This window comes from Gasterosteus aculeatus, chromosome 3 (genome assembly GCF_964276395.1).
Source record: "Gasterosteus aculeatus chromosome 3, fGasAcu3.hap1.1, whole genome shotgun sequence".
Classification (NCBI taxonomy): Eukaryota; Metazoa; Chordata; class Actinopteri; order Perciformes; family Gasterosteidae; genus Gasterosteus; species Gasterosteus aculeatus.
The window spans coordinates 7,627,717-7,654,737 of NC_135690.1; the positions used below are offsets into that span (position 1 = coordinate 7,627,717).

Consider the following 27,021-nt stretch of genomic DNA (forward strand, 5'->3'; position numbering starts at 1 on the left):
GCGAGGACAGAAGAGGCTTTTTGTGTTCAGCCGCACATACTGCAGACTTGTATTCTGTGAACCGTTCCTCAGCCCGGGACATGAGCTGCTGCTGCCTCAAGTGTCCCTCTGACCACAGACAGATTATCAAATCCAATCCAGCAGAGACATGCTCACTGTTCAGGTCTGTACGGGGAGAGCGATGACCACCTGCAGCAAGTGAAACTGGTTATCTAACGTCTCGTGTGGCTTTCAGTAAATGTCGCGTAATATCTGAGGGCCACGTTTTTTCCGTGGATCATTTTTGTGGTTGAAGATAAGAAAAGGGGAACAGACGGCACAAAAGAAGCTGTTGAAATAAGTGTGCAAGCTAATTTTGTTGCTGAGCTACACGTTTCTGATCCTAGCAAGTGGTCAAATGTGTTAACGTGGCTTCACGGTAAAACAGCACGTAACTCTGTGAGCAAACAGGACGGCCGTCACTGCCCATCAGAGGGAAAGAACGTTGAGCTCAAAGGGACAATTGTTTACACTCTTACTACATTCATTTGACAGTTTCAGTAACTACGTCTAGTTTAAGATCATAAAGAAAACATAACATCCAGTTTTAGAGATTTCATTTTGGATGTTAATATGTTTTTAATTGTGTATATATATGTAAATCAAATGGTCTGTGCAACTGTGTACAACATGGACGCAAATATGATTTAATACTGATTCATATTGACATTTACTGAACTAGAACCGAGTGGTTAGAACTAACTGCAATTTAACTAACTACAACAGTTAAATGCTACTTATACTGATCATCAATTTGATATTAATACTGATTCCAAAAGATGTTACAAAAAAAACTGTTATCCATTAACCGGACTGGTTTATAAACAGGTTCATAGTGGTTTTTGCATGACTTTTATAACCGTATGGAAGCATACACACATATAATTAGCAGCATTTCAAACTGCTATTACACCTGCTCAAATGTGACACCATCTTATGCTTACTGTGATTTTGACACAAACCCTCATCTTGAATGTCATAGATCTGCCCGCCTGGCCTCCTACGACATGTGCACTACATCTCCATCAGCATGTTCTCTGCAACATTTCACTCACTTTGTCTAAAGCCTCTACATCTACAATCTGTGCTACGTCAGCATTTCGTTCTGCTGATGCATTCGGCTTTGAGTGCGTGGAGGAGAGGAAGGGTGGATGGTACAAGGCTTCCTGTATTGCGGCAGCCTCGCGCATGAGGTGTGGAAACGGACATACAGTTTGTTTTAAGCTTGCAGAAATAAATGTTTCGCATTGTCGCAGCCTGTCCACCCTCGGGTGCCCGCTGACACAAGACGTGACTTTGATAGAAAACGAAGGAAGCGGACACAACGGGGAAGGAGTGAATAGATTTCCTTTGTGTGGTTGCATGGATTGCAATGGCTGCATGTGATGTGAGTTGAGCAAAAAGCTAGCAGGATCATATGACACTAATTTGCAGTGGATGCCACGGCTGGTCCGCTTTGACCTTTTAGGACTCTCAGCCTGAGAAAGAAACAGCAACACAGTAACAAAAACACTGCCACTTTCCAACTACTGCAGACGTCCCGTCCTAAAACCGCATCTCACTTTAGAATATCGAAAAGCTTTCACGCCTTCTATTCTTGTCAAACCACAGAACCATGTGAACTCAAACCAACGTGACAGCATAGACACTAAGTCTGACCCCAGCCGCAGGGACGGGTTCACCATGCGAGAAAAAGTGGAAGCAGGAAAAAAACAGGTTGTATGTCCTTTGTTTCTTTGTACTTCAAATGAAAAGTTGTGGCGTTATAGAAGAAGTTATGTGTGTAACTACAGTATTTATTGCTGGCGACCTGTTTTATGCGTTTTGACTTTGCACAGAGTGAAGCTAATTGTTCCCAGTTTCTAAGCTAAGATAATCACTTAATGCAGTTCTAGAGCCAGTCGCTTTGATATTAAACCACCAATAGTTCACATGGAATAAACATGCAGAACCTGCAGTCTGTAATAATAATAATGAAAAAAGCAATAGTTTTTTAGCAATGTATTCAAATGTGTAGACTTATTAAGTACAAATTTAATCACAAGGGAATGTGATTTTTACTCTGAAGTACAGTGTGGTCTGAATTGGTTGACGTGTGTTGAATGAATGTTTTATTTTAAGTTTTGTAACACATATGAAATGAAAAATAAATGACAGTGTGCAGTTTTTAAACGTGTGTGTAATTTTATTAATAACAACGCCTTATAATGGCAAACATAATATCAATAGGTGTACAGTTTTCAATGTACCCACATCACAGTGATTTATCTCTTATATAAGCAGATGTTTTTTCTGGGATTTAGTTAAATGTAACTAAATGTGGAGCTTACTGACATCAGATCAAATAGCAACCACTATCATTACACAGGGGATAACAAATGACCATTGAAGGTGCTGAGGTTAGATTTGTTATCATGAATCCAGGTGTTTCGATGGAGTTGTACGTACACCTGTAGAGCTGTAGAGTCATTGGTTGCTGTGTTGTAGTGGTCTCCAGCTGCGTAGTTGTACAAAAAACCCATCCGCTCTCCGTTCTTCATCAGTCCCAGGTGACTGTTTCTGGATTGATCATTATGGCCAGTGAAGCTGAAGTAATAGACTCCTTTCACTGGAGCAGTGAAAATACCTGATGATGAATAGAGGAGTACACCTGTTGCCATTTCTTCTCATTAAAGGCAGTATTTATTTAACAATTGATCATACATTTCTATAAATACAAGTGGTTATTGTAAGTTTACCTGTTGCAGGATTGTATGCGCCTGTGTTTAAGAAGACGGTCTTATAGGTCAGTGTCGTGTCAACGTTAAATGGTCCAGTATTTCTAACATTGCCGATTGATGCTCCAAACCCCACCCGATTACCTTGATAGGGTTGATGAAGTCATAATAATGTTTATTTTGTTTGAAGACAACTAAACCTGAAACAACCTAATAAAAAAACAATTAAAAATGACAACAACAGTAAAGAGTCAGAAGAAATGTTCTTACCTTGGCCCTGTTCTCTCAGATTGTTTCTCAGTTTGGACTCTAGTTCCCTTAAAATGACAAAAAGTTGGGAGTTGCTCTACTTGCTCCCAGTTATGTCACATGAACACATTATGCCCGGAATGGATGGATGGCCCCCTGGTGGGCCGCGAAGGTACTGCAGGTGGGCCGCGAGAGGTCATTTACAATAAATAAATAAAAAGTTTTTCATTTTCAATTTTGAAAAGTTTGAAATTAATATACAAATATGTATGATGCGGCACGTTAGTTGTGTGAAACATTTTATTGATGAAGCACAAACAATTTAAACGAACGGATTGGTTAATCGGTTGATCCATACTGGTTGTACACTCTGCCAAACATTCCAAAGCTCGTCTACGACGGCGAGATGCTGAGCGGCGCTCAAGCGCGTGAGATGTGGAGCTTGTTTCAGGGCGCGTCGGAGAAACAAAGCTGTCGTTCTTGCCGAGCACTTCATGAGACTAAAGAGCGAGAGACGACGCCCTTTTCTCTACAGTAGCTGAACCATCTTAACGGGGAAATAAGTTATTCTAAAAGCAGCCGAAGATTTAAGGCGTGGATGGCGAGGGGGCGGCGGGAGCGGACGCACCTCGCAGCGATCGGACCCTTAAAGCACCGTCTCCACCCGCCCCGACGCCAAACGTTTGACTGCTACGCCGGCATTGGTCTTAATGATGGTAAATGATGGTTGTAGCTGGTTGTCATCTACGGTCCACTACGGTTACATAAAGGTGTCGTTTGTGTTTTGACAACGTTTAATCTCATAATTTCGACTTTCTATCCCCTTTCTTCAGTGCGGAAATGGGCTTCTATAGTTGTGTGAATGCATCACTCCAGCCAATCCAAAGACGCGGTTTGTAACCAATCAGATGTAGATACCATGGTGACTGGCTCCGCCCCCTTACTGTCTGAAAGAAAAACAGCGAGCGCGTAGAAAACTCCTTCGATCGCGAGCAGAGACTCTCCTCGCGAGGGAGGATGTTCACGTTTCGCAAGCGAGCAAATAACTCGCGCGAGACGGACTTTTGCTGGCGGATGTTTGATTTACGCGCGCGCATCCCCCCTGATTTGCGCTCTCGAATTTTGACAGTGATTTGCGCTGATAGACTGCAGTATCTTATGCGCCTTATTGTGCGGAAAACACAGCACATGAGCTCCGGAGAAAATACAAAACATACATTGTCGGTTAATACATTTTTAATCGGTTAAATTCTTAAGGTCATTTAATCATCCCTAGTTTATGTTTTGATCAGAGTTGTGATTAAAGGTTTGGGTGGGCCGCAAAAGATTTTCAGATTTCAAAGTGGGCCGCGGCATTCTGTTCTACTGCCTTCTGGTGCTCGGCGGTCCCATTGATGCTCATCAGCTAGACTAAGGTAAAAGAGGGATACAGTCAAAACAGCCACGGAGGTCTTCATCTTTAAATGTCTTTGTTTTTTCCGTGAGCAGCTCGGCTATGCTTTATGTACCACACGAAGAAGCAAATAGCTTTGAATTTACCAGAACATCAAAGGCTGTTTTTAAGGCTCTGAGAGGCCAAACTCAGACTCAATTCATTCCGTGCAATAGTAACCATCTGTAATGGTCCAAAACTGTAAAGAAAACGGTGAACATGAATATATCAAATTATACAGAGAGATATTATCTACAAACGAACAGTAAATTGGTGATACAATGGTCTTGGAGAGTGAGGGAAGGCTTTTGCTTGTCATTGACTACAGGGGCCTCCACTCCACTGAGGGCATCATTTTTCTTCTTCAGGAGTCAGATTGTGAATGTGTGAGTGAATCACAGTGAAAAAAAGACTTCACGTATCCAGTGACTGAAATAGACTAAACTCTCTCACACTGAGTGGGAGGACACAGCAGACACACACAGGTGCGATCGCATTTATCACGCATTGTTTCACTGTACATTTCATTCCTGTGAATGAGTGATGTGTGTGCTGTGCGTGTACATATCAGTGTTATTTTTTCTGAAAGAAACCGAATCTTTCCTTATAGACTGCTGACGTATCGTGTCTATCCACAAGAGGGCAGTTACGACTGAGAAAGAAGACAGACGAGATTCAATCTGTACCATATATAAATTATATATAATTATATATATATTGATGATTTGATCACCAGGAATGTTTTACATTTGAGATCTACAGTGATGACATGCGTACAATAGATGAACCTCCTCTATTTTAGATCATACGGCGAACGATGTAGTTCAAGTTAAACTCAATGTTTGTTTTTGATTATTGAATTATAACAACAATATGACCTAATTTTCGACTGGTTTTAAGGTTGTTTGCCTTCAGCAAGTATTTTGAGGCAGGACTTGAAAAACAGTCTCTACATCCTCCAGTAGCGTATAAGACTTTCCTAATGAAAAAAACGAAACGAACCTGATCAAAATTGGAAGCCCGGTTGGGGACATCTGGAAGAATTCAGCCAAACAACTTCTCTCGTTCTGGTCGATTTATTTGTCAGGTCACAGGTCAAGTATCAGTGCTGCGTTTGCAAAGGACGAAGCAGTTCTGTCGGCCTGCAGAACATTACGCTTTGTACTTGCCCTAAACTGCCATATATATATGTATATATACATATATACATATGTATATATACGTATATATATATAGCTAGAGGTTTCAACGTACCACATGGACTTCAACCTTAATTTCTACCGACTAAGAGTCGACCTCCTGTAGCTGAAGTGAGCTTGTTCCTTTTTTAAACTCTATTTCTTTTACCTAAATCCCTAACCTTATGGATACTTATTCACTTTCCCTGCTGTAATATTCAGTGTAAATGTGTGCTTTTACTTGTGATCAAAATCAAACTTTTTTTATTTAGTTTTCAATTTAGAGGTCTTTTATGACAGAGACATATTCTGCATTTTCTTTTACATTTATCCAATTGCAGACATTTTATTCCTTAAAACGACACGCAAAATTAGACAGGGATGCAAGGATGTAAACCGAAGTCAGGTTGCATTTGTGCGAGTGAGTCATGACCGTAAAGAAAAGACCTCACATTTCCAGGCACTGAAATAGACTAAATGCTCTTTGTCTGCCTCTCACACTGAGTGGGAGGACAGCTCCCCCACATTCATCCAACATCTCACCTTCATTTGCAGCCTGGTGGTCTTAGGCCTGTGAATGAGTGATTGTGTAGGTGACAGTATGTGTGTTTGCGTGCACACGTGTCCACCTTAATTGTCATGATCAACAAGGTTTTTTTTCCACTCTGGATGAGAAAATTTACAAAATGTACAAAAATGACCTTTCAGCCTTGATACTAGAGAGTAAGATGGATTTTTCCTTGGATGTAGCTGCCGTATCCTCTCTGTTCACAAGGGGGCAGACGGGTACAACTGACAACAAGAGAAGAGGCAACTCTCATGTAACCTCATATGTAAGATGTACAATATGTACATGCTCCTTATCCTCATATATTTACACTTTAGGATCACTATAACTGACCTCTCCCACTCCCTTGCCCCTAAACCATGCATACATTAGCACAAATAACAGTTCTCAAACATTAAGTATTGTTGTGTTAATAGAAAACAGGTGTGTGTTGTTGCTGTTTTATGTTAAACAGGACTGCAATAGAACTTCCTCTGGAAAAACGTTTTATTATGTAAAATAATAAAGTGAAAAGATAGTAAGGGATGAGCCGAATGGTTGGTTAAATGAAAACACAAGTTTAATTTAAAGCTGCAAGCAGCGTTGGACGGGTCCTCCCTACTCCCCACGTTGGGCCACTGGCTGGACGGCTAGAAAAGAACTCGCCGTTAACCGTGTGGAGCGACGCGAAATGTCATACATTACCAAACGTTCTCTTCAATCTCATTCACCAGCCAACTTCTAATCAATTTCGGATTAGATTTAAAAGGAAACAATCAATAGTTTCATGATCATTTCTCTTCAGATGGAGAGTACACATCCCCAAGGTGTCACTTTGGTATAACCTGGACATTCTGATGTACCATTTCAAAGTTAAAGCCTCTCAAAATACCAAAATACCATACATGAGCCAACTTCAAACCTTCAAAATCTTTCATGGGACTACTTCTGGACAATTTCAGATTAGATTTAAAAGAAAACAATCAATAGTTACATGATAATTCCACTTCAGGCAGAGAGTACACCTCCCCAAGGTGTGACTCGGTGATAAACAGGACATTCTGATCTACCATTTTAGAAATTGAAAGGCTCTCGATATGTCACCTTCATTGTTTACTGGACACTAGAACACGTGCCTTCCTGTTACCAGTAGGTGGCACTATGACTTTGATTCCACGTTACATGTCTTCAGGGCCAGAGTCTCATCAAACATGTGTAAATTGGAGGATCTGATCATGTGGAGTAGAGTTGGAACCAGTGGCGGCTGGTCCATTGAGGGCAATGGCGCGTGGCCCCACCAAAACATTTACAGTTTCAGTTTATATTAAAAAAACATTTTACATATAGTCAATATTTGTGTTTTTGAAACATGGATTATGTACCCGGTAGTATTTGTAAATGAAGATATCTGCGCAAAATATATGCTTTTCCGTCCTCTCCGCGTGTCTGCATGTCTCAGCTGTTTTTGCCATGTTCCTATAATATCATAGGAAGGTGCCTTTTGATTTGGGGGGGTAGTAGTCAGTCCGCGGGTCAGTTATCAAAACATTGGTCAAATGACTCGTTTCAGACTCAATAAATACAGAATCCCTTTGTGAAGCCGCGCATTAAGACGCACATCACTTTCTCTAAGACGCTGCGCTACTTGCAAGTCGCTGTGATCTGCGAGATTGTCAATAAAGTTAGAAAAAAAACATGTACGGCAAACCCACGGTCACGAAGATACTCATTTAACGTCACATAGTATTTGCATGTCGCTAATACCCAACTGAGATCGGCTTATGCCGATCTGACAAAGGATCCGACCACCGACCTCCGCAAACTACCACTTTTCGCACTCGGCCCTACTGAGAAAGCTTCAATCGCGATGTGCACATCAGTCTTTTCATGGCCGAGACGTTCTTTAGTAACGACGATAATCGCTCAGACATGACGTCAGTCGTTCAGCCGTCGCCTAGCAACCGCTGCTATGACGCCACGCATGACGTTGGTCGATTCCTTTGATCTCTGAGACCAGTTTCATGATCAGATCATTTTGCATTGCAACGCATTGGAAGCAGTCATGGATGTGTTCAGGTCCTGCTGTGTATGGATGTGCAAACCTAATTGGAAAGAGACATCAAAGGATGACTTAAAATGGAGCATAATGTCAATGATCGAGTGCTTTTCATACAGGATGAGAGAGAATCAGTGGAACAACTTGGAGAAATGCATCTCAGATGTGTCCATTGAAATGATGTTGACAAAACTGCTTATGGATATAATAAGAGCGTTATCCAAAGAATGCCTCAACTGTTTAGTGAGGACTGGCAATTTGAAGCCATTCACTGAAAGTCAATTTCTAGATGAGATGTTGACTCAAAGTTTCAAAGATATTCTGCAAGTTGAAGACAACGTCGAGTCTACAAGCTCAAAATGCTTGAATGACATGATACTTACAGAGGTTTTAAGAAATGCCAGGAGTTTTTACGAAAATGAGAAACATACTTTTCACCTAGAGCACATCGTTCCCCATGAACAACTCAAGATGATGGTTACATTTGCCTGCATAATGTTGTGGGAGTTCACTGCAAAGATGAAACAGACGTCCATATTTCGGGTACGAAGAAAGAGAATGGCTTTGAACAAAGAGCTGGTGCCAGTCAACCAAGATGGTGTTGAGAAATCAAAGGCTCCAGACTATGTCCCATCAAGCTGCCAGACTCGGTCAGAAAGAGCTCAATCTATAGAAGCATTCATTCTGAGGGAGTTGAACGAGAAAATGGATCCTTTATTAGATGACACGCCGAAAAGACATTTCCACAGCTTCTTCAGAGCACAGGTTCCCTGGGACGTTTGTGAAAAACTATATGAGATGTTAGAGACGGGTGTATTTCAATGTGCCAATCTCGAGAAGTTTTATACCGGGTGCTTCATTGAAACATGGCTGAATCACATACTGGATCAAATTCAGGAAAACTTCAGGAAGGACGAAGAATACTCCCCCATATTGATGGGTGATATACAACCCTTTGTGTCAGACCTGGTGAAGTGGGCTAACAATGAACGAAAGCATGAAACTCACGACTATGTTGTGGAAACCTGTGCAATGGCAACACGTCTGAAAGAGGACCTCTCCAAAAGGATTCAGATGACACAACTGGATGTTGTCGAGGAAAAAAAGATGGATGAAGAGATTTTAGAAGAAGTATATATCTTTATGAACATGTTGAATTTATTCAACAACGATCAGGGTCTCAGGATGGTTGATGAAATTATCTCTAAAGCACTGGCTTTAAAGATAATTTCATCTACGAGTAATGATGAGGCTACAAATTCACAAAGTTCAGAAGTTCCGTTAAAAGAGCTTTGTTCACCACAGTTGCTGGTCGACCACCAGAGCAGCGTTCCTCCAAACTCTCCTGTACAATCTGCACAGGATAACACAGGGCAGGAAAGAAAAAAGCGTTATATTGAGTCGATCATAGAGAATCTGGTTTGGGAGTTAGCATGTAACTTCAATACTGAAAGTTGTACCAGTCAACTCAGGGTCATCATTCAGTGTCTGGTTGGAAAGATTTTGTCCGAAGTAAAGGAACTGGACTTTCATGTCAAACTAAAATCCCACAAGAACTTGGACGAGAAGATTTACAGGAAGCTGTACAAGATGAAGGGCGGCAGGGCAGATATACTGCTCTGCTTGATATTGGGAGACGTGGAAGTTGAAGATTGCATCATCTCCATCATCAAGGATCACATGAGGCATTCAAAGAGAACCTGTGTCTGCAAGTTCTTCAGCCGCGTGGGCCGAGCCTTCAGAGTCTTTAGGAGAGGAAAGAACCGTATAAATCCAATGCCTGACACAGTCTGTGAGACAGTCGTGGAACAGTCTGTGAGAAGTCTGTAAGACAGTCGGTGGGACAGTGTGAGACAGCCCTGGAACAGTCTGTGAAAAGTCTGTAAGACAGTCGTGAAAAAGTCACTGAGAAGTTTGTAAGACTGTCGTGGGACAGTTGTGGGACGGTCGTGAGACAGTCTGTGAGAAGTCTGTAAGAATGTGAGAGTCTTAAAACAGTCTGTGAGAAGTCTGTAAGACAGTCGTGGATTTGTCTGTGAGACAGTCATGAGACAGTTGTGGGACAGTCGTGAGACAGTCTGTGAGAAGTCTGTAAGACAGTTGTGGGACAGTCGTGAGACAGTCTGTGAGAAGTCTGTAAGACAGTTGTGGGACAGTCGTGAGACAGTCTGTGAGAAGTCTGTAAGACAGTCGTGAGACAGTCGCGGAACAGTCGTTGAACAGTCTGTGAGACAGTCTGCAAGACAGTCGTGAGATAGTTGTGGGACAGTCGTGAGACAGTCTGTGAAAAGTCTGTAAGACAGTGTTGGAACAGTCTGTGAAAAGTCTGTAAGACAGTCGTGAAAAAGTCACTAAGAAGTTTATAAGACAGTCGTAGGACAGTTGTGGGACGGTCGTGAGACAGTCTGTGAAAAGTCTGTAAGACTGTGAGAGTCTTGAAACAGTCTGTGAGAAGTCTGTAAAACAGTCGTGGATTTGTCTGTGAGACAGTCGTGAGACAGTCGTGAGACAGTTGTGGGACAGTCGTGAGACAGTCTGTGAGAAGTCTGTAAGACAGTCGTGAGACAGTTGTGGGACAGTCGTGAGAGTCTGTGAGACAATCGTGCAACAGTTTTTGAGAAGTCCGTAAGACAGTTGTTAGACAGTTGTGGGACAGTCGTGAGACAGTTGTCGAACAGTCTGTGAGAAGTCTTTAAGACAGTCGTGAGACAGTCTGTGAGAAGTCTGTAAGACAGTCGTGAGACAGTCTGTGAGACAGTCGCGGAACAGTCGTTGAACAGTCTGTGAGACAGTCTAAGATAGTCGTGAGACAGTTGTGGGACAGTCGTGAGACAGTCTGTAAGAAGTCTGTAAGACAGTCGTGAGACAGTCTGTGAGACAGTCGCGGAACAGTCGTTGAACAGTGTGTGAAGAAGTTTGTAAGACAGTCGTGGGGCAGTTGTGGGACGGTCGTGAGACAGTCTGTGAGAAGTCTGTAAGACAGTCTGTGAGACAATCGTGGAACAGTTTTTGAGAAGTCTGTAAGACAATCGTGAGACAGTTGTGGGACAGTCGTGAGACAGTCTGTGAGAAGTCTGTAAGACAGTCTGTGAGACAGTCGCGGAACAGTCGTTGAACAGTCTGTGAGACAGTCGTGGAACAGTCTGTGAGAAGTCTGTAAGACTGTGTTGGAACAGTCTGTAAAAAGTCGTGAAAAAGTCACTGAGAAGTTTGTAAGACAGTCGTGGGACAGTTGTGGGACGGTCGTGAGACAGTCTGTGAGAAGTCTGTAAGACTGTGAGAGTCTTGAAACAGTCTGTGAGAAGTCTGTAAGACAGTCGTGAGACAGTCTGTGAGACAGTCGCGGAACAGTCGTTGAACAGTCTGTGAGACAGTCTAAGATAGTCGTGAGACAGTTGTGGGACAGTCGTGAGACAGTCTGTAAGAAGTCTGTAAGACAGTCGTGAGACAGTCTGTGAGACAGTCGCGGAACAGTCGTTGAACAGTGTGTGAAGTCTGTAAGACAGTCGTGAGACAGTTGTGGGACAGTCGTGAGAGTCTGTGAGACAATCGTGGAACCGTTTTTGAGAAGTCTGTAAGACAGTCGTGAGACAGTCTGTGAGAAGTCTGTAAGACAGTCGTGAGACAGTCTGTGAGACAGTCGCGGAACAGTCGTTGAACAGTCTGTGTGAAGTCTGTAAGACAGTCGTGAGACAGCCGTGGGACAATCTGTGAGACAGTCGTCGAACAGTCTGTGAGAAGTCTTTAAGACAGTCGTGAGACAGTTGTGGGACAGTCGTGAGACAGTCTGTAAGACAGTCGTGAGACAGTTGTGGGACAGTCGTGAGACAGTCTGTGAGACAGTCGTAGAACAGTCTGTGAGAAGTCTGTAAGACATGACCCGGCTCAACGGAAATGACAAAAAACGAGAGAAACACCCCTTCCCCAGCGTCCGCGGCCGTAGCCACACCTCAATATAATTGAACAACAAAACGCCGGTAAAACAATGGTGAAACACTAGGAGGACACTTTTAAGACACTCGTAAAACAACTCGAAAGTCTCTCCGGGACTTTCTGCTGCAGCTCTCCTGCTGCGCTCACTTCCCCCCCTCATCACAGGCTCTCCCATCACGATTTGTGGATTGCCATAATATCTAGAAAGCATCGGCACCCCACAGGGTTGTGTCCCAGGTGTGAAGCAGAAGAAGAAGAAGAAGAAGAAGAAGAAGTCGTGGGGCAGTTGTGGGACGGTCGTGAGACAGTCTGTGAGAAGTCTGTAAGACAGTCTGTGAGACAATCGTGGAACAGTTTTTGAGAAGTCTGTAAGACAATCGTGAGACAGTTGTGGGACAGTCGTGAGACAGTCTGTGAGAAGTCTGTAAGACAGTCTGTGAGACAGTCGCGGAACAGTCGTTGAACAGTCTGTGAGACAGTCGTGGAACAGTCTGTGAGAAGTCTGTAAGACTGTGTTGGAACAGTCTGTAAAAAGTCGTGAAAAAGTCACTGAGAAGTTTGTAAGACAGTCGTGGGACAGTTGTGGGACGGTCGTGAGACAGTCTGTGAGAAGTCTGTAAGACTGTGAGAGTCTTGAAACAGTCTGTGAGAAGTCTGTAAGACAGTCGTGAGACAGTCTGTGAGACAGTCGCGGAACAGTCGTTGAACAGTCTGTGAGACAGTCTAAGATAGTCGTGAGACAGTTGTGGGACAGTCGTGAGACAGTCTGTAAGAAGTCTGTAAGACAGTCGTGAGACAGTCTGTGAGACAGTCGCGGAACAGTCGTTGAACAGTGTGTGAAGTCTGTAAGACAGTCGTGAGACAGTTGTGGGACAGTCGTGAGAGTCTGTGAGACAATCGTGGAACCGTTTTTGAGAAGTCTGTAAGACAGTCGTGAGACAGTCTGTGAGAAGTCTGTAAGACAGTCGTGAGACAGTCTGTGAGACAGTCGCGGAACAGTCGTTGAACAGTCTGTGTGAAGTCTGTAAGACAGTCGTGAGACAGCCGTGGGACAATCTGTGAGACAGTCGTCGAACAGTCTGTGAGAAGTCTTTAAGACAGTCGTGAGACAGTTGTGGGACAGTCGTGAGACAGTCTGTAAGACAGTCGTGAGACAGTTGTGGGACAGTCGTGAGACAGTCTGTGAGACAGTCGTAGAACAGTCTGTGAGAAGTCTGTAAGACATGACCCGGCTCAACGGAAATGACAAAAAACGAGAGAAACACCCCTTCCCCAGCGTCCGCGGCCGTAGCCACACCTCAATATAATTGAACAACAAAACGCCGGTAAAACAATGGTGAAACACTAGGAGGACACTTTTAAGACACTCGTAAAACAACTCGAAAGTCTCTCCGGGACTTTCTGCTGCAGCTCTCCTGCTGCGCTCACTTCCCCCCCTCATCACAGGCTCTCCCATCACGATTTGTGGATTGCCATAATATCTAGAAAGCATCGGCACCCCACAGGGTTGTGTCCCAGGTGTGAAGCAGAAGAAGAAGAAGAAGAAGAAGAAGAAGAAGAAGAAGAAGAAGAAGAAGAAGAAGAAGAAGAAGAAGAAGAAGAAGAAGAAGAAGAAGAAGGCAGTCGTGGGGCAGTTGTGGGACGGTCGTGAGACAGTCTGTGAGAAGTCTGTAAGACAGTCTGTGAGACAATCGTGGAACAGTTTTTGAGAAGTCTGTAAGACAATCGTGAGACAGTTGTGGGACAGTCGTGAGACAGTCTGTGAGAAGTCTGTAAGACAGTCTGTGAGACAGTCGCGGAACAGTCGTTGAACAGTCTGTGAGACAGTCGTGGAACAGTCTGTGAGAAGTCTGTAAGACTGTGTTGGAACAGTCTGTAAAAAGTCGTGAAAAAGTCACTGAGAAGTTTGTAAGACAGTCGTGGGACAGTTGTGGGACGGTCGTGAGACAGTCTGTGAGAAGTCTGTAAGACTGTGAGAGTCTTGAAACAGTCTGTGAGAAGTCTGTAAGACAGTCGTGAGACAGTCTGTGAGACAGTCGCGGAACAGTCGTTGAACAGTCTGTGAGACAGTCTAAGATAGTCGTGAGACAGTTGTGGGACAGTCGTGAGACAGTCTGTAAGAAGTCTGTAAGACAGTCGTGAGACAGTCTGTGAGACAGTCGCGGAACAGTCGTTGAACAGTGTGTGAAGTCTGTAAGACAGTCGTGAGACAGTTGTGGGACAGTCGTGAGAGTCTGTGAGACAATCGTGGAACGAAGAAGAAGAAGAAGAAGAAGAAGAAGAAGAAGAAGAAGAAGAAGAAGAAGAAGAAGAAGAAGAAGAAGAAGAAGGAGAAGAAGAAGAAGAAGAAGAAGAAGAAGAAGAAGAAGAAGAAGAAGAAGAAGAAGAAGAAGAAGAAGAAGAAGAAGAAGAAGAAGAAGAAGGAGGAGGTGTGACAAAATCTGTAGTCACGTCTTATCCAGCCGTCTGAGGCAGACAGCTTGTCTGAGGAAAATGTCACAGCCCATCACCCACACTACGTGGCAGGGCGGAAGGCCATGAAAACAGGTACAGAGGTCTATATGATTGAAGGACTCAAAACACCTCCAATGTGCTTGATATTAGATCACCTGTTATCCAATTGTTTATTAGAATGCTGATAGTGTTTCATGTGCCATTAGTTTTGAAATAGTTGATATTTGAGATGCTCAAACCTCTATTAATGGTTGTGGATGACAAGAGTCATTTTATTTTGTTGAACTTTTTCCTTATGCTGTAGAGATGTTCTCCCCAGTCCCATTGGCTATTCTCTCCATGTTCTCCTGCTCCTTTGCTGTGGACTGTGGAGGAAGGAGAAGGAGCAGGGGAAAAGGAACACACTGCAGTTTTGAGCGAATGCAAGCAGCAGGAGCAGAGGCAGAAGCAGACGCAGCACCAGCAGAAGCAGACGCAGCAGAGGGCAGCTGGAAGTCAAAGACGTCTGTACCGGTGGACTAATTACGCGCAGGACTTCTGCTGTGGTGATCAATTTGGACGGACTATTTTAGCTTTGTTATATATTTTAATCATTGTATTAAAATAAATAATGTTAAATTAATATTTCTGCCCTTGTCTCCTCTTGGGTCATTGTTCCACTGCTCTCCCCCAAACAAACAAACCTTGTTTTTAATTATTTATTTCGAGTTCCTCGGGCTCTTAGCCCTTACCTACATGGCGTTGGCAACACACACTTTTAAAAAAAAACCTTGCCCGCTGACAGATGCACAAGATGACCCTAGTGGACGAGGTGCAATCATACCTCAGGATGTTCGAGGCGATGGCGGAGGCGTGTGCATGGCCGGCAGACGATCCACCTGTTGCTGCTCCTGACCGGGGAGGCGCAGACAGCCGCCCTGGGTCTGCCACCCGGGACCAGGCATGTTTATACCGACGTAAAGAGGGCCACCATGGACCGGCTAGGGCTCTCCCCCGAGGAGCACAGGAGGCTGTTTCAGGAGCAGGTCCTGTAAGGTCAGCCGCCTCGGACCTCTGCCTGGGTACCGCTACGCTGGAGGCCGCCGTCACCCTTGCTGAGGACCACCTTGATCCTGGCGGGCAGGGAGAGGGCGGTCGGCCGACCGCGTCAGCACAGCCAGTCCACACGCCGCGAAGGAGGTCCCAGCAGCCAGTCGTGGCGGGTCACGGGTTACCAATCCCTCAGGCCTGGCCGGCACTCTCCCCGACCTAGGCTCCTCAACCGTCAGGGCAGGAGTGTTGGAGGTGCGGGCAGCCCGCACACTACCAGCGGGTAGTGCCCACTGATGGAGGTGGGCCAGACGGTGCGAGTTGCCGGGAACTCCAACATCCTCCCCCGGTCCAGGAGTGGCACACTGCGTTCCAGTAAGGATCCAGGGGCGTACACATCAGGCGATGGTGGATTCGAGCTGCACGCAGTCTATGATTCACCAGAGGCTGGTTCGACCCGGGGAATTGGTGGAGGCATCACGGGTGAGTATTAAGTGTGTGCATGGGGATATTCACGATTACCCAGTGGTGCCTATAGAGATTAGATAAATGTGATTACTGAGCTTTGTAATGCTTAAAGAAGTGCATTGGTAGTTTGAAACAGAAGAAAATGGAACTAAACAGGATTCTCTTTTTGGTCAACTAAGTTCTCCACTCTAAGGCCGTCATGCACATTGCAATGGAAGCTCACAAGAATGCTGGATAGTCAGAGACTACCAATAAATTGATGGGTCTTAACGTCTCAAAAGAGTGTGGAGATCATTCCCAGACAGTTATACATGTAGTGATTGATGTATTTTTTTAAATATTTTTGAACATTGACTTACTAGCAACAAAACAACACCAGAGACATTAAACTTTCTTTGAATATTAATATCCAAACCTTGTAAGTGCTGTACAGCATGTCAATGGAGAGGTTGGCTCAAGTTTTGTCTAAACCTATAATACCACTTATACTGCTTTTTTTCTTTTTACTTATCTGTGAAACAATTAAAGTGATCAAATCAATGCAGTGGACTAAAATGTGCAATGTTGAAAGTGTGGCTGTTTGCAGTAAGTATCTCGTCCCTGTCCCTTTAAGAACAGGCGCGCAGTGGATCCGGAAGCAAGTGGAGCCTGATCAGCTCAAGCTCCACCCTTCTGCATAAACCAGACTTAAAGGGATGTATTGGAAATTCTGGCGATTCACAACTATAATACAGACTAGTGTATCAAAAGCGTTGGTTGTCTTTATGTTTTCCTCGACAATACAGTTCTTCGCCTTAATTAAGTCCCATGTAAAAACGGAAACCTATTGCTTATGAGAATGGGGGATACAAGAAGTAACCTGGCAACAAACTGTCACCTTCCGGCGCGGGAAAAATCGTAAACAACACACACTGCAGAAGAAAGCACTTCGATGGATGTTTCTATCATGATGGTTACGGACTAATTCAGTAGCGAAACTAAACTAATGTTTCATTGTTAAGGTCAGGCAACTATCGTGTTGCAATAACTTGATTAAGCTTTCGCTTGATATGTCTTCTCTATATGTCTATACTAAAGATGTAAACTAGTTAATTCAAGTTAACATTAATGTTATTTAAATGTGACAGATTCACCTTGAGTCATTGACCCTGTTAACCATGGATCGATACAACGAGGTGAAGCTTCAGCTGAAAAGCTGGGAGCAGAGGTTTGTTAAAGACCACCAGAGGAAACCAAACAAGGTAATTTAAACTAAACGTTAGACGAGAATCAGAGCAAGGTAATGTCAGTCCGTGTCTATAGAACGATGACGCATTTTGTATAAATGGCTTGTCTTTTTTTTATTCTTTATTATTTGGGTTTTGTTGTTGTTCTGTTCCACAAGACATGCCACATACTGCTACAGAGACCGTTGTTGTTAGTTAGTTTCCTCTTGTTCAATAACATGTGACTTTCATTTCCAGGAGGACATTGACCAAGCTCCAGAGGAGACAAGAAGTGAGTAGAATTAATCATTTTCAACACCAACAAAGAGAAGTCCGTCTCTAGAATAGAGTATAAGTATAACGCACGATGCTCGGTGTGTCTCAATTGCAGAGCTGTATAAAGAATACCGCGGTTTGAAAGAAGCCAAAGAAAACGGCAGCACTGACGGAGCCAGCGGTCGAGCGGAGCAGAGCACATCTACAGCTGGGATCAAAACTGTCCAGAAGGTAGTTTGTGACTCCAGGTGTTTATTGTAAAAAATAAACAAACATAGACGAAGTAAGGCGATTCGTTTTATGTGTCCGTCACTATCGGCTTGTTGTTGTTCCACGTAGGAGGCCGACTGTTGGGGTTCCCATCTGAACCGCGGTTCACTTCCTACATCTTCTCCCCGATTGACACCTGAAGACAGAGGCAGTCTTATGGCTTCGGCCCAGTACTACGGCTTAAAGCTTAAAAACAACCTGGCGACACTCTGCAAGGTGAGACACACACGCACACAACTGGACCACGCCACATGATGGTAAAAGAGAGCGAGCAGCGCAATGAAGAACCTCCGCCACCTCACCTGAGATCTGGCTGATAAAAGATAATCTCTTTGTTTCATTTTGATATTGCAGGAGAGACCTCTCTCACTGAAGAAACCTGTCCGTCCCGGTCGGCTGCCTCTAAACTCTGTGAAAGACGGACAACGTGGACAGTCAAACAGCTCTGTTGCTGCAGCTGGACAGATCGCTTCCTGTAACCCCAAATCCAGCCCTCTGACACCGAGGTAATGAAATGCAAGAAGGTATTAGGCAAGAAGCTTAGCTGCCTGTCGGCCATGCATTATTTGCAGATAGAAATGTAACCCCATTTTATTAAGATAGCATTGTTTAGTTTATTAAATACATTCCCTAGTCCCTGGGGACATCTAAGAATAGAATAGAATGACCGAAAAATGTTTTCTGTTTATGTTTACAGAAGATTGACCAGTGGCCTGCGGTCCCTATAAGTGGAGCCTGAAGAGTCATTTCAACCATTTGAACCTCTTAGAGATTCCAGTGAAGAACTTGCAGGTGCTGCCAGCGGTTGTGGTACGACAAATAATATAAGTATTGAAAGTAGTACTAGTAAAGTTATTGGTTCACAAAATCCAAATGTCCCTTGTCCAGCTCCCTCTCCGGCCAGACCTTCTGCCTTGTTGTCGTCGGTATCTTCTTCACCCGGTGCAGGAAGTTCAAGACGAGCCGATGAAACTTCAGGAACGCCACATAAGGGCGTTGGCGAGACGGCTGTTGGAACTTTGATGAGCTTGAGAGGAAGCGCCCAGGTTCTTGGAGGTTGCAGAAGAGGAATTGGAGTAAGTGGCCTGGGAGGAAAGTCCTCTCCCGCCAGCAGACTGAGTTTTGTTGACAGGAAGTGGCTGGAGAGGTGTCAGGTGTTTGGAGAGATGGGAGCTGAGGTGAAGCCCGGAGCAGGAAACCAGGAGGTCGAGCAAGAGAACGGAGGTGAGGGAGAAGGTGGAAGAGAAACTGAAGGAAAAATACAAACGGATGACAAAGTGGAGGGACAAGAAAAGGATGCAGAGGTAATAAGAAGAGCGGTGAAAGACTTGGAAAGTGACAAAGCGTTTAAGGGCATCACAAGTGAAGAAACAGTCTGTGCGGCGACATCTTCTCATCAAAGCACTGGAAAAAAACGAGGAGAAGGAGGAGGGGAAGAAAAGGCAAAAAGGAAGGGAGGTGAATATATGGAGAAAGAATTGACGCCCCCTTTAACGGCAGAAGACGACAATAAAACTAGTAACAGATCCAAAGATACCAAAAAGAAGGGAAGAAAAAGGCAGAGAGAGGGGGAGAAAGAGGAGGGAGACACGGCAGAGGAGGGAGGAGTGAAGAAGAGGCGTAGAAATGTCAAAAAGACAGAGGAGAGCTCCAATATAAACCCAAGGCCAGTTCATGCAGGCGGGAAGAAAAGGAGAGCCAAGAAAAAGGGAGACGAAGATGAGGAGGAAGAGGAAAAGAAAGAAACCAAAGAACCAAAAAAGGTTGGTTAGTTAGTTTGTATTCATCTTTACACAGTGTGAATGCTGTGCGAGGTGAGTTAAACACGTTCTTACTCCTCTCAAGGTTCCTCACGAGAACTTGTTAGGAGAGATAGAGGAGGAATATGCAGCCAGGACAACGTATCGCACTCCGCCGGTCAAAGCCAGGTGAGGGCCAGAACCCGTCCCGCTGGAAAGCATCTTTGATTTGTATTCTGTGTACAAACAATCCTTTCTTTTGTACAGCGGCAAGAAAGGCTTAGAGGGTAACTTTGTGAAGATCAATCTGAAGAAGAAGTCTCACGTCAAAGGATACGCCGTCAGAGGTGCAGGTCTACGGAAGCAGGTACGTTTTGATGTGTCTCGGATGGATCCGTAATGATTAGAAAGGTCATGAATGCCATTGCGTTGTGTATTTCCTTGTCTTAAATCAGCTTTGTTTAAGCCTTAACACAATGTCCTTTTTGAAGAATTTGAGATTCGTCAAGGAAATCTAAAGCAGCAGTTTCTCTGAGGTGTCACACAAATGTGTTGTCATAAATAGTTTCTGTGTATTTCAGATGTACATGCAGAAGTTCCAGCTGAAAGGCGAACCCTTTGGTGGAGGCGGAGGTTTTTTTGGCAGAGGACGGAGGGGTGGATTCAGAGGGGGGATCAGTCGACAGGGAGACACCTGTTTCAAGTGTGGAGGGACCGGACACTGGTCTATGGACTGCAAGGGACCAGGTAACACAAAGGAAACAAAGACTCTTTTAGTTCTGCTGGTTTGGCAGACAAAATAAAAACTCAAAGCAGCTGCAGTTAGACATCGGGTTCCCTGAAACAGGTTTTTTGTTCATTAACCTATTATTCATTTCGTCAACTAGAGCATATTGAAAACGTGATCAGACCACTAAATGCACACAGCAAGCTGAACACGCCAGGAACACGCCATGCTGAGGGCAGCATAATATCACCTCTGGATGGCATGTGTTGATCACATCTGTTTCGCAGCCCCTCCCACTCCTGTTGCCGAGGACCAGCCTGCCGAGGAGGAGCCGTTTGAACTGCCCACACTGGAAGAGGTTGCCAGGGCAACCGGCACGCTACAACCTCGGCCACACGGTGCGCCCGTTGAACTTAATGTTACTGAGCATTCTGCTTTCTGATCCCAACTCCTTGAGATGAAGGTTTGTCTTGTTCGATAAACAACATCATATGTTGTTACAAATGTCCAAGAATATTTAATGCAACATAAATCAACCACTCAAAATTCAGCAATTTGTTAGGTTTACGTCAACATTTGGCTATAGTAAGCTATACAACAGCGCACAATTTCGACCGAACAAGATAATAATTGAATATAGTATTTGTTGCCGTATCACAGATGTTTATGAGTATGTTTTTTCCGTGTGTTCCAGCGGCGTCTCCCAGTATCACAGAGGAGCAGCCGCACAAAGAAACGGAGGTGGACAGTGAGCACAAAGACGAGGTGTTGCTGAATGTCATCCGTCCCGAATACGAGCGCCCCGCCCCTCCGCCACCGATGGAACCGCTTTATCCTCTTACAGACGATGGCAAAGTCCAGGGTAACGCCTCTTTTTCATGCTTACGGTGAAGAGCAGGGTGCAAATGGGCCAAACTGTACATTTGCTCAAAGATGAAGGTTTTCCTTGAATTTGTTTTAGAAACCCCCGCTGAGGTTTACGCAGCTCTGACAGAAATTGGCTATCAGTCCTTCAGACCGGGACAGGAGGAAGCCATCATGAGGATCCTGTCAGGTATTCACTGCTCTCTCTCGTATACAAACAGACACATCTGTACCCCTATAACCTCTGTTCATGTTTGTCTCTCTCGCTCTCTTGTTCCTGCAGGTCTCTCTACCCTCGTAGTGTTGTCAACGGGGATGGGTAAATCGTTGTGCTATCAGCTCCCAGCCTTCCTGTTCGCTAAGAGATCGAAAAGCATCGCTTTGGTCATTTCACCTCTGGTCTCCCTCATGGACGACCAGGTAGTCGGTCACCTTCTCTCTGTCGCACAAACGAAAAGACTTCACACAAACTGAGAGGATTCTCTCTCATTTTGAGCAGTGATGCTGTCAACTAATGTGTCCTGTGTGTGTCCTGTGTGTGTGTGTGTAGTTGTCTGGCCTTCCAGACAATCTGAAGGCGGCCTGCATCCACTCCAACATGACAATGAAACAGAGAGAAGCTGCCATAGAAAAGGTAACAGACAAAGCAGCGAGACTTCAGAGTCGGCGGAATATGGACATTTGTAGGTGTTGAACTCCAACATCTTCCTGCGTGTCTCAAAGAGTGAAAAGTTATTTCTCAATTTCAAATCTAGAATCAAAAGCCATCTGAACGTCTGTTTAGAGATTTAATGTAAAAAGAGCCCTAAAAATAGTATTTATTTTCTGTAATTTATCCAGCAGCATTTCAATAGTACAGCAATGCACAGAGAAATCGTAAACTGCCATGTGTTATTAATGTGTTTGGTAGTATTTTCTGCCTATAATGTGTCCTTCCTTTGTTTCTGCAGGTGAAGTCAGGCCAGGTGTGTGTGTTGCTCCTCTCTCCAGAGGCCCTGGTTGGTGGAGGCGGTTCAGGTTCAGGCTGTCTGCCCTCGGCTCAGGAGCTCCCTCCTGTGTCCTTCGCCTGTATAGACGAAGCTCATTGTGTCTCTGAGTGGTCTCACAACTTCAGACCGTGCTACCTCAGACTCTGTGAGGTGGGTTAATGGCTTAAGTCTTTAGTGTAAAAAAAAAAAAGAGTATTGTGGTGTTTATAAATCTCAGAGGGGCTTTTCAAGGTTAGAACACTAGATATTAAGAAAAATATGTCTTTATAACTGAGGTTATTCTGAGGTGCCTGTGGGGTTTTCATCCATCTGCTTCCTTACCAGATGATGCAAACTGTCCTAAAAGCTGCACCTTGTCTTTGTGTTCGTAGGTCCTGAGGGAGCGGTTGGGAGTGCAGTGCTTGCTGGGACTCACGGCCACGGCCACACTGTCCACCGCTATGGACATCGCACGACACCTGGACATCACCGATCAAGACGGCATTGCGGTGCGATCCGCAGCTGTGCCTCCCAACCTGCAGCTGTCCGTGTCCATGGACAGAGAAAAAGATCAGGTGTGATGAGTGGCATGTGTCCCCGCGCGACAGGAGGCACATGAAAGTCGCACTGGGTTGGAATAAACTTTGACCTCTGTAAATGTGTAGCGTACAATCACTACCTTCCTGACCTTTCTCCTCCCCCCATGCTCGTCTTTGTAGGCTCTGGTGTCTTTGTTGAAGGGCGATCGTTTTGGTTGCCTGGACTCCGTCATCGTCTACTGCACCAGAAGACAGGAGACGACCCGTGTGGCGGCGCTGCTGCGGACCTGCCTGAACGGAGTGCTGGTGAAAGAAAACAAAGAAACCAACAGCGGCGGTCAGACGCTACACAACCCCTTAGGACAGAGGAAGAAAGATCTGGGTAAAGGCCCAATGATTCGTGTCTTTGACGCCTTTACCGTCCGTCTGAAAGCATTTACTTGACCCGATCGTTTGTAACCTCCCGCACTTTGACTCAACGTCCCTGTCTTGCTGCACCGCGTTTCTGCGTCTAGCGAGGAAGAAGATCCGTAAGCCGCTGAAGTGGCAGGCGGAGTCGTACCACGCCGGCTTGTCGGCGTCGGAGCGCCGTCGCGTCCAGAACAACTTCATGTGCGGGGAGCTACGGCTCGTGGTGGCCACCGTGGCGTTTGGCATGGGCCTCGATAAATCTGACGTCCGCGGCATCATCCACTACAACATGCCTAAGGTGGGTAGAGCAAAGAGAAACGTTGTCATCGCAACGGAGATTTGACGTGTAACGGCGGCAGGTTTGTTAACAAGAGAAAACATAAAACACAGATGGAATTTGCCTAGTTTTTCTGCTCTGGTAGATGTTAAAATGTCCATTTAATAAACTTGAAACAATAGGTTGTTTCCTTTAGTGGTGGTAACTGTTTGACTCTTTCAGAGTTTTGAGAGCTATGTCCAGGAGATCGGGAGGGCGGGAAGAGACGGAGATCCAGCACACTGTCACCTGTTCCTGGACCCTGAGGTGAGACTAATTGAATTATCTGACTATTTGTAGTCAACCCATTCACTGTAATAAAAACTCCAATTTGTTTCGTCATGTAAAGCATGCATTGTGTAACACTAAACACTAATACCTTGTTTTGAACTTTTTCCGTAGGTATTAGTTATATTATGTCAGCTATATTTCACAAAGGCTATGATCTTCTTTTCTGTGCCGCATCCTTTCTGTCTTCCTCATACAAACAGTATAATTTGTCACACATAACAGTATAAAATGAGACAAATGTATTCATCTATAATTCAACTGAATTCTCTCCCGTCGTGGCTCGGTGATCTTCTTTAGGGCCGTCACCTGCAAGGCTCAGCATATTTTGGGTATAAACGCTTTGTGTGTCCGTAGGGTGGGGACCTCCATGAGCTCCGGCGCCACATCTATGCGGACACAGTGGACTACTACACAGTTAAGAAACTGGTCCAGAAAGTTTTCCCTCCGTGTAAATGTAAACAGATACACAAGAAACAGCAAGAACAACTTGAACTAGAAAAGGTAACTTCCCCTCTGTGTGTGTGTGTGTGTGTGTGTGTGTGTGTGTGTGTGTGTGTGTGTGTGTGTGTGTGTGTGTGTGTGTTTGGTTTAAATATTGTTCAATACGTTGTGGCAGTAAAACAATAAAACTAAACTGTCTTTGTGTGAAGGACATCGAAGATTCAGAGCTGATGGAGATGATGGACGCGTGTGATCAGGAGAGCAGCCTGTATGCTCACACTCAGCAGCACACAGTACACACAGACACTCCGGCACTCTCTACCGCGCAGGTCCTTCTTCTTTCACCCAACAAAAGACCATTGAAATGCAGTAAACTGATTTTTTTTTTTTTTTTTAAACAAACCCAAATAACGTGACGTTGTTTTAACTGCAAGGAGTCGTCGCACACCGATGCAGCGGGAACGTCCCCCGAGGGCCAGCGAGAGGATGGAGGTGACCAAGGGGAGAAGAAGAAAGAGCAGACCGCTGAACAAAAAGCTGCCGGTTCCACGCGGCGCACGGACGTGGAGGCGGAAGAAGCTGCCGGTTGGCGAAGGGACCAGGAAGAGGAAAGCAGCGATTGGCCCAGAGAGCGGGTGTGTCACACGCACGAGAGAGCGATTCCCATTCAGGAAACCGTGGAGGCTCTGGACATCACAGAGGAAGGTGAGTGGGGGAGGCCACAGAAGGGCACGCACCATCAACAAAAAGCGCAAAACGAGTGGTGTTGACCTACGGACTCATTCAACACATTCGTTTTAGGTGTAGAAACGCTGCTCTGCTACCTGGAGCTGCATCCCCAGCGCTTTGTCGAACTTCTCCACCCGACGCTTTCTGTGTGTAAAGTCAGCTGCTACGGTGGACCGAGACAGCTCCAGAAAATCACAAAAATGTAGGACAACTCTGTTTTTGGGAAGGATGCTCTTCCACAGGCCCCTGAAAAGACGCATAAATGCGCAGTTTACATGACATGCGCTGTTCAACCGGTTCACCAGTTGCCACCCGATTGCCGTGGTGTTGGCCAGAAAGCGGATGGCAGGCGAGCGGGTGGAGACCCTGGATCAGCTGGAGTTCGATGTGGTCGAGGTGGCGGACACTATGGGGTGGCAGCTTCCTCTGGTGAAGAGAGGAGTCAGACAGCTGCAGTTGAGCAGTGGTATGTGAATGCACTAAAACAACAGGAAATATTCGCACAAATGGAAACACAGCAGGAAAATCAGGGCATAGTTTGAATGAAATGTCCCACTGTGGTTAATCATACTGGTGCAGTTGGACTGGTTGTGTTCAAGCTGTCCTCTTGGACCACGTTCCTGCATGTTCTGTACTGTATAAATTAAGCCAAATAGAGCCACTTACCGGAGAATCATTAACGTTTCTGGTTCAGTTGGCGGACGCAGCGGAGTCCACGTTGAAATGTCCTCCCTATCGTTCTACTTCCGGTCCTTTGGCGACCTCAGCGACAAGGAGATGGACAGAGTCTGTCAATTCCTCCATAATCGAGTGCTGAACCAAGAGAGAACGCAGCTTTACCAGCTGACTGCCTGCTTCAAGGCCTTCAGGAGGTACACAGCGTCGGTTTAATGCATCGTTAAATGCAATTTCTCAATCGCTTCATTGCCTGGTGTCCATGTGTAACTTTTGCGTGTGCGTCGTGTTGCAGCGTCGCCTTCAAAAGTGCAGAGTCCTGTCTTGAAGATCTGGATGAGAGTCGCAGTCGCCAGCTGAAGGGCCTTCTCTCGGAGTACTTCGACAAGAGGCGAGACCAAGGTGTCGCGCTCGCAGCAGTGGACATCGAGGAGCTCGACAAATACAAGGTCAAACGCACTCGGTGGCTATCCGGAGTCAACAGTTTAAATTCTGTCCTCAATGACGTAGTTTACTTGTGCGTTTGCGTGTTTCTTCAGTTGACGGACTGGGAGAACCAGATCAGAGCGGACATCAGGAGTTTTCTCTCCTACCGAAGTGATGAGAAGTTTTCTGGGAGAGCTGTCGCTAGGATCTTGCACGGCATAGGTGAGGGCACACGGCGCTCACAGTACGTATGCGTAAGGGCGAAACAGGCTTAACTCTGGCTCACAGGCAACTGCAGACTGCATCATTTCGATGAGCTCAAAGAGACGCTTTGCTCTATAACAGCTCTGCACCTCAAGCCCTCTAGAGGGAGGTAGAGGATCAATGAATAAATTGTGAGCGTGGCAATGTGATTGACGGAGCCGAATATCTTATAAATTGTAGCAGTAAGATGATTTCTGTTAAACCAGCAGCAGGTTGTCCTGTGTGGATCCACGTGTGTGTTTCAAGTAGGTCGATGCACCATCTCTGTTTCAGCCAGTCCTTGTTACCCAGCTCAAACCTACGGCAGGGACCGACGCTACTGGAGGAAGTACATCCAGTTCGACTTCAACCAGCTCATCCGACTGTCCACTGAGGAGATCATTCGCTTCAAGTGAGCGACGGGATGCAGATCCACATGTCTGCACTCCTGCCTCATTCACTCACTCCCTCACTTGTACTCTTCAGTCTGGTCTTGATGGATTTAATAGGTTAAAAACTTTCACCCTCGTAACAATTTTATTAAATCATGTTCAATCTATGTTTTGTACAATGTTAGATTTTGATACTAATAATATACATTTGTTTTTCTTTAAAGACTGTAATTAAATAAAATGTTATTCTGTTTTTTAGCTTGGCCTTTTTACATTTATTATTTATTTATGTAGTAATTTATATAGAAATATCTCCTGTATTGCTTAGATGAAAAGCTCTTATCTTGTTTTATTAGTACATGAGCTCAAACCTCAGAGGTCTTGACCCAGAAAGGAACTCATAGGAG

General features: G+C 45.0%; 2 protein-coding genes and 1 pseudogene across 8 annotated transcripts; 1 reads left to right on the forward strand and 2 right to left on the reverse strand.

Annotated features, from left to right (window-relative positions):
- Nucleotides 1-2,206: 2,206 nt before the first annotated feature.
- Nucleotides 2,207-7,435, reverse strand: LOC144405485 (uncharacterized; annotated as a pseudogene). Its single transcript, XR_013467093.1, has 4 exons — nucleotides 7,345-7,435; nucleotides 3,027-3,161; nucleotides 2,778-2,900; nucleotides 2,207-2,665 (listed from the first exon to the last, which is right to left on the reverse strand). The product of XR_013467093.1 is annotated as an uncharacterized LOC144405485 (transcript).
- A 760-nt stretch (nucleotides 7,436-8,195) lies between these two features.
- On the reverse strand, nucleotides 8,196-15,549 carry LOC144405486 (uncharacterized). The gene is made up of 2 exons (XM_078098912.1): nucleotides 15,477-15,549; nucleotides 8,196-14,592 (listed from the first exon to the last, which is right to left on the reverse strand). Exons 1-2 carry the CDS (start codon nucleotides 15,547-15,549, stop codon nucleotides 13,607-13,609), a joined length of 1,059 nt encoding a protein of 352 aa, XP_077955038.1. The 3' UTR covers nucleotides 8,196-13,606.
- A 1,170-nt stretch (nucleotides 15,550-16,719) lies between these two features.
- LOC120816271 (ATP-dependent DNA helicase Q4) lies at nucleotides 16,720-26,872 on the forward strand. Of its 6 annotated transcripts, XM_078099420.1 has the most exons (30): nucleotides 16,720-17,103; nucleotides 17,230-17,343; nucleotides 17,566-17,599; nucleotides 17,699-17,814; nucleotides 17,923-18,069; nucleotides 18,208-18,359; nucleotides 18,551-18,663; nucleotides 18,742-19,616; nucleotides 19,699-19,781; nucleotides 19,860-19,959; nucleotides 20,174-20,339; nucleotides 20,607-20,717; nucleotides 21,014-21,181; nucleotides 21,281-21,373; nucleotides 21,467-21,603; nucleotides 21,734-21,817; nucleotides 22,134-22,322; nucleotides 22,544-22,726; nucleotides 22,871-23,072; nucleotides 23,206-23,399; nucleotides 23,601-23,684; nucleotides 24,063-24,209; nucleotides 24,359-24,478; nucleotides 24,584-24,854; nucleotides 24,951-25,080; nucleotides 25,184-25,344; nucleotides 25,573-25,750; nucleotides 25,849-26,002; nucleotides 26,093-26,201; nucleotides 26,517-26,872. In XM_078099420.1, the coding sequence occupies exons 8-30, from the start codon at nucleotides 18,876-18,878 to the stop codon at nucleotides 26,636-26,638; spliced, it is 3,927 nt and encodes a 1,308-aa protein (XP_077955546.1). In that variant the 5' UTR covers nucleotides 16,720-17,103; nucleotides 17,230-17,343; nucleotides 17,566-17,599; nucleotides 17,699-17,814; nucleotides 17,923-18,069; nucleotides 18,208-18,359; nucleotides 18,551-18,663; nucleotides 18,742-18,875; the 3' UTR covers nucleotides 26,639-26,872. The 6 variants fall into 6 exon arrangements, with proteins under 6 accessions (XP_077955546.1, XP_077955547.1, XP_077955548.1 ...); XM_078099421.1 differs by lacking the exon at nucleotides 17,923-18,069; XM_078099422.1 differs by lacking the exon at nucleotides 17,923-18,069 and having other exon boundaries at nucleotides 18,551-18,645.
- The last annotated feature ends 149 nt before the right edge of the window (nucleotides 26,873-27,021 follow it).

Bases quoted from the DNA above. Each gene is read 5' to 3' on its own strand.
- LOC120816271 (XM_078099420.1), top strand. From the start codon at position 18,876: ATGAGCTTGAGAGGAAGCGCCCAGGTTCTTGGAGGTTGCAGAAGAGGA. The intron at 21,374-21,466 runs GTATTCACTGCT...TTGTTCCTGCAG, and splicing joins CATCATGAGGATCCTGTCAG to GTCTCTCTACCCTCGTAGTG. The intron at 24,855-24,950 runs GTGAGTGGGGGA...CATTCGTTTTAG, and splicing joins TCTGGACATCACAGAGGAAG to GTGTAGAAACGCTGCTCTGC.
- LOC144405486 (XM_078098912.1), bottom strand. From the start codon at position 15,549: ATGCCTGGTCCCGGGTGGCAGACCCAGGGCGGCTGTCTGCGCCTCCCC. The intron at 14,593-15,476 runs GTCTGCCGGCCA...ACGTGACTACAG, and splicing joins GGAGCAGCAACAGGTGGATC to ATTTTGTCACACCTCCTCCT.